Source organism: Cynara cardunculus, assembly GCF_001531365.2.
Source record: "Cynara cardunculus var. scolymus isolate 2C chromosome LG 8, CcrdV1, whole genome shotgun sequence".
Taxonomy (NCBI): domain Eukaryota; kingdom Viridiplantae; phylum Streptophyta; class Magnoliopsida; order Asterales; family Asteraceae; genus Cynara; species Cynara cardunculus.
In genome coordinates, this window is record NC_037535.1 from 24,555,287 (window position 1) to 24,562,385 (window position 7,099).

The 7,099-nt window shown below is 34.3% G+C and overlaps 1 protein-coding gene across 1 annotated transcript; it reads left to right on the forward strand.

The window, feature by feature from the left end:
• The first annotated feature begins 1,425 nt into the window (after window positions 1–1,425).
• LOC112517377 lies at window positions 1,426–4,016 on the forward strand. The gene is made up of 2 exons (XM_025124788.1): window positions 1,426–1,538; window positions 2,693–4,016. The coding sequence occupies exon 2, from the start codon at window positions 2,730–2,732 to the stop codon at window positions 3,753–3,755; it is 1,026 nt and encodes a 341-aa protein (XP_024980556.1). The 5' UTR covers window positions 1,426–1,538; window positions 2,693–2,729; the 3' UTR covers window positions 3,756–4,016.
• The last annotated feature ends 3,083 nt before the right edge of the window (window positions 4,017–7,099 follow it).

Here is a 7,099-nt window from a genome sequence, read left to right on the forward strand (position 1 = left end):
TTATATGTATTTTCAGTGGGAGGTTTTGTAACTAAAAATGTAGATTTCGAACATATTTATACTTATATTATAAAATATTTGACAAAAAAATTTAAAAATTATTTTTTATGCTTGAAATATTGTTTATTAATGTATATTATTTAAAATTCAAGACTACAAGTAAATTGTACATAAGTACAACTTATTAAAGCTTTATTTTTTAATTCGTCTAACTAACTATAGATAAATATAATCAAATACAAGATAAATATCTCATTTTAAATATAAAAACTCTAAAATGTAATTATGATACAAATTTGACTTCTTACAAAATATTTAATTATTATCTTTCTAAAAAATTATATTATTAAACCAAAAATAAACAACTTCATTATTAAACATGAATTAAATTATAATAAAATTTTAAATTAAAAAAAATATTAAAAATCTTAGGGGTTGTTTGTTTACCTCTTAATAGTTCCATTAAAAGACAACCTCTGAATTTTTAAAAGGTGAATCTTGTTTGGCAAAAAAATCTGCCTCTTAATGGTTCTAAAACCCTCAGAGTGATTTTGTATCCCGAGCCTCTCTTAACCATTCAGCGCCCTAATTTCATTTTAAATACTTACCAAACAATTATTTTTTATTTTGCACTATATCATGAGAGTCTCTTAATCATTCTAACCACTTAATCATTATGTACCAAACTATTCAGCAACTGCCAACAACCCCTAATTATGATTTTTGTAGATGTATTAGGGATGTTTGCAATGCGGTTTAGATTCAAACAACAAAAAATCACAACGTCAAAGCAATTCATGTTGCTTCTGTTTAAATATCGTACGTAGAAACTGACAACACAAAGTTTCATAATCTATATAAACGTATAATAAAATGTTTCTAAGGGCCCATTTACTAAACGCTTACCTGAGTAATTTTCCTTACCAAATGAACATGGTAAGAATAAAAAATCTCACATGTTAAGAGCAATTATAAAGATGAAGAGTCTTACTCGGTAAGTGAGGGTAACGACTCTTACCCGGATAAATTGTTAAATACAATACCATTTTGATGTACTACAATTTTACCCGGTAAAATAAATTATAGTGTTGACTCATAATAGTAAACACCTACCGAGTAAGCATCTAGGTAAACGGCCCCTTAGTTTATTTATATAGGATCTAATGAAAACCAACCAAACAATCCTTTAACCTAACCGGGTTAAAACCAGACCCAACTTAAGTATCAAACCGAGACCCGTTTGAAAACTCTAAACAAAACCCGACCCAATACTTTTAAAACGTATTTGAGCCGTAAATTTTGAAACCCAAACGGCCCAAATGCCAATTGACAATGTTGACCACCTCTAAAAGGCGTGGCTGACGTGGCGGCATGCTTTTCCGTACGGCTATTTCTGTAAATTCGCACCGAACACCCTTCTTCCTAAACAAATATAGTTCATTCATGTCGCCTACGCACTGTAAGGAGTCCACGAGGCTGCACAAAACTAGAGGCATCTTCACCGAATCACGAAAACCGCCTCTCCGATTGGGAATCAGGTTTTATTTCTACCTCTTACCTCATCAATCAAGTCGTTGATTAGTGTTTCAAACGGTTTAATTGCTCAATTTTATCGCATTCGGTATTAATTAGGTTTTGATGTTGATGTTTGGATTATCTACAACACGATCCGTTGATCTATGATCGAGTTTTGCATTTGTATGTTAAAGATTTGAATATTGGAATCTGTAAATGTGATTATAGAAAGAGGTTTATGTGATATGATTCTAGAATGATTTGAGTGGATTTTTGGACCAGGAAACCCTAGGGGTATGTATTTCGACTCTATTTTCGTAGATTTTAATTGGAATTTGAGTAAAATTGGTTCAAATTTTCAATTTAGTAAGCTTTCATCCCAATTTCGAACCTTGAATTCCATGCCTCGATACCTATAGTTGGAATTATGTTGTTCGACTGATTGAGATAGGCGATTCTGGCCATCTATAGCCTGTGAACATGAATTTGTTTTGAGATCTTCCTTCTGTAGAAAAACCGATGCTAATACTTTTTGACCATACAATGCCTCATTATACGGTATAGGGGGAACAATTATCGGTTAAGAATCATTTGGGATTAAGCCGCTCTACTTTCTAGGCCAGCTTACATCTTATCCTCCCCTAAACCGAGGGGCGGACACACTCTAGTCTATTGGATACGGTGGCACGGGCAAACACTTCGTTCTTCTGTCATAGTGTAACAAATTATAGGGTAGTGTACCGTATATATTTTGAAAATTGAAACTACAATGACGACACAAGTTTCCCTTGGTAGAGTCGGTTTGCATGGCTTTTCTCCAACCCCAATCCCGGCTTCTAATCCCTGTGTCATTTTTCTTAGTTTTTAGCTTTAAATTTCAGATTTATTGTGTTTCTGGAAAAAATTTCAATAAAAGACTCGAACTAAAGACCTCACATATGAAAAGCAATGAACTAACACCAATTATGATTTTGTGAAAAATATCCATACATTTGTTTCTTATAGTCAAATAGTGTCACCACTTAAATAAATTTCTAGGTCCGCTTTGCGTAGACCCCACTTCCGGGTGGGATTTAATGGGTTCATTTGGTTTGGTTTAGTTTTTAAAAATTGGGATTATATTTTTTAGCTCTCTAGCATTCTTCCAAGTTCTTATATTTCGTCTCATGGTTTGCAGGTGTTCGTGATAACCAAGCTCTTGTCAAGCTGTGAAGATGCCTAAGGATAGAAGATCTTCATCTTTCGATAGGTGTAGGGTATCTCCATATTCACGTTGTTGCAGGAACGCCGATAAAGGGAGGCCTAAATCTCCCTCCCTGCCAGTTGGAAACGAAAATGAATGGGAAGAAGCTCGATGCCCTATATGTATGGAACACCCTCACAATGCCGTCCTTTTGCTATGCTCTTCTCGTGAGAAAGGATGTCGTCCATTCATGTGTGACACAAGTTCCCGCCACTCAAACTGCCTTGACCAGTTCCGAAAGTCAACCATGAATGCCGACACTACTTCAGAAGAAGGAACTAAGCTTGTTTGCCCTCTATGTCGAGGCCAGATCAATGGGTGGATTGTAGTCGACCCTGCTCGCCACTTTATGAACTCCAAAACAAGAAGTTGTTCATCGGGGACCTGTGATTTTGCCGGAAACTATTCGGAATTAAGGAAGCACGCTAGGCGTGAACACCCTTTCGTTCGACCAACGGAAATAGATCCTGCACAAGAGTTTGAATGGAGAAATTTGGAGGAAGACATGGAGCAACAAGATATGCTCAATATGCAATTCGAGTTCGATGATGATGATGAGGATGGCATAGATGATGAACTCATGGATGGCATTTATGAGCTCGCGAGCCCGATTTGGGATTACGATTTGGATTTTCAGAACTTCCTGAATACCTTTGGATCAGAATTCGAAAGCGTTTTCCCTGAATTGGATTGGGATTCAGGGGACGGTAGTGGCATTTTGGACGATTGGGATGATTTATTGAGTTTTGCATCTCCAAATGAGTCGGAGAATACAGAATTTGGTAGATCAAGAGGGACTACCCGAACTCAGAACAGGTTGTCGGCAAGGCCAAGGGAGAATCCCGCTACCTCTAGAGTCAGAACAAATACTCATCGCAGACAGAGGTCGAATGCAGAACGTCGGCAATCTCATCGTGGCCGTCCAAGTTCGCATAACCGTCAGGAGCAGATAACTACGTTGGTTGACTTTCATGAGCTTAGGTCAAACCTACCTTAACTCGGCCGTTGCTCCTACTGTTGCTGGTACGTTTGCATAGTTTTTATGTCGGTTTCTTTCGCGTTATTTGGGGATTCTGGGGGTCGGGTACAATGATGATAAGGATCGGAACCTTTCGGAAAAAAAATGGTGCTAGTATTTTGGTACTTGGATGTTCTTTGGCTTATTTGAATCCTGATTTACTTGTTGGCATGTAGAACTTGTGGTAGTTTATGGATTTATGTTTCAGAAGAAGTAAAGGTATGTCTGTTAGCAGCTTAACGAGCTTAATGAGTCTCATAACTTGTTTGGTTAGGTATAGAATTGTTTGGTGGTAACTGATATAGAAAGTGGTTAGAAGCTTTTTGCAGAAAGCCAAGTTTTTTCCGGCATGTCCTTTCCAATTAAATTACATCTATAAAAACCCCATTCAAACAAAAACTTTTCCAATCTATACTGACAAATTAATTCAACTTTATTCATACAGGAAGTAAAGACTTATTGGAAAACCAACCAAAACAGCAACTAAGAAAGCTATGCTATTTTGCTTTATTTCTTGGCAAACAATAATAGATATATGTGCAAATCAGGAAACATTGCGAGCAACATGACGATTTATTAGCATGTTAAATCTTGGTTTTTGAAAGACTCCTGAAATTATTAGGGCCCAATATTTCTTGTGAAATCCATACGGCTATTTATGTAGCCCAACCTGTGAATCCACCTCAACGAAGACCTATTTAATTTCTTTCAAAATAAAAAACGGCTATTTACTTTCAAAATTTGCTGATTAAAAGAAAAACGACTTTTGATATTCTTTTCGTTTTGTCATTTTGAACTTTTTTGTTGTTTTAATTTGTAAGATTTTTAATATAATATGAAATTTTATATTTTATTTTATTTATTACTCATTCCAAACGATCTATAAGTTTAGTACTGGTGTAACAAGACCTCCAAAAAAATCTGGACTGTCCTACTGATCATGATGTAAAAATGACAGTCAAATTTGTGAAAAAAATGACTTATGATTAAGGTTGTAAGCAATCCTTTTGAAGAATTTGATATCGATCAAAGTCGAATTCCATTTCTATTTCAGTTCAATTGAATCATATCTTGATTTTGAAGTCGAGAACTTGAAATTCGAACCTTTGATCCTGTTCGTGCTTCGTTTGGTTCTCCATTGCTCTCGATCTTTTCATGGTATTGTATGGTTTTGAATTGCTAATTTGTATATGTTTTAAGGTTGATATGGTTATTTTATTGTATTGGTAAGACTCAACGTTTATTTTGTATTTCAACGTTTTTATCAATAAGCTCAAATGAATTTTTCAAAGGAATTTTATGTATCAGTATTAAGTTGTACTTTTAAATTTCAGAGTTTTTAATGAGATAAATACCGTATACCATAGTAAAAATATGAATTAAATATTTAAACTAGCATGATAGCCAACCTCGTTTATGCATTTTATACTAGAGTTGTTCATGGACGGGACGACCCGTTAGACTCGCCTATCCAGCCCGCTAGAAATACGGGCTTGGACAACCATTGTCGAGAAAATGGACGGGCCCGGGCTTGTTCGTTAAAATTAACGTGCGGACATGATCAATGTAAAAAACAAATATAGATAGGTCTGCCCGGCCCGTTTATGTTTTATAATGAATATCTTTTACCATTAATCAAAATTATACTAGTATATTTTAAAATTAAATTATTATAGTTATAGGATGAGAGTTGAGACTCTTTGGTTTCTTTTGAGAACACAAAATGCTCTACATTATCTTTGTTAGCATCCTTATGTCAAAAATCCTAATCGATCAACAATGGATGTAGTTAGTAGTTGTTTAAAGTTTTAATTGCAACGGTGATTTTCATTTACTTTTTGGTTCCACCATTTGTTAATTAAGAACACTTTTTAGGCCCGTTGGCAAGGCCGGCCCATTCACTAGGGCGGGCAATGACAAGTAAGGTAGACTACCAAGCATGAGACAGATGACCATCTATATTCTACGCAAATCACTTTAATCGGAAAATCATTTTAAGTTGATAAAACAAAAATCGTTAGAAATAACAATCTTACGTTGAAAATATCTTCAAACAAGAAGTGCTGATTTGAGTACTTACGATATTCACTCAACACTGAATCCACACTGTGGTCGCTCTAGATCCCCTTTCATGTAAATCATCACATGGTTATCCTTGACATCCTAAACACTGCAATTAACAGATATGGTCATTATCTCAAAACAGAACATATTACTACAAAGAGGTTCAGGATACATATATCATTAACCACTAACCTGCTCAACGATATCCTTTAGGGATTCCAGAATTCTCAAGCTTATTTGTGGGCTTGAAATCATCATGTGTATCGGGATCATTGGGTGCACTAGTCGAAAATTGCATTCCGTGCCGCAAGAACGGTCCAGAGCCCTAACAAGTTGCATGGAATTTATGGAAAAACATACAAAATCGGTATCAATCATCATATTGATTACACATATATGTTAAGCTATTTATGTATTATGTATATAATTCTAAATATTTATATGAACTGCTATACCATCGCTTTACCACCGCGATAACCACTATTTTAGATCACAATATTTACAGCAATTTGGTATTTTGGCGGCTGTGACCATTTGGGTTTAAACAAAAATGCCACCACACACACATGCACGCGCGCACGTGTGTGCATGTGTGTGTGTATTTATATATATATATATATATATATATATATAGGGGCCAGTTCAAATGCGAACCGTCCAATTCTAAAAAACCGTGTAAACCAAATTCGACCAATAAGAAAATTCCATTTGTTTTCAATTAAATTTAAATAATAAGGGTATTTATGACATTTTGTTCACATATTTCGTAATTATGGAAGTTATTAATTCATATTATATAAGGAAATTAAATAAAATAAATATTGAAGAAAGGAAACGTTTCAATATATAAGGAAATTATATTATTAAAATTATTATTTTAATGATAACTATAATGAATAATGAAACAAATTATGAAGATTTCATCAAATATATTGATGAAATCGTGGGTTGCTGCAGGTGAAAAAAAAAACAAATATTCATTACACTCTATAGTCATGAAAAATGTTTCATGTGTGTTTCATGTGTAAATGACTTATATTAGTCTTCAAAGCATATTATATATATATCAATGAAACATTGTCATGATGTAAAAAAAATTCATATTCTAAGAGATGCAAGATTCGTGAAATGGGTTTAGTAAAATGAAACAGTTTCATTTTCGTAATACAATTTTTTATTTTATAAATGATTCAATATATAATAGTGAAACAGTTTCATTATATTGAAAATGGAATTAATGATAATGCAACACTTTTGAT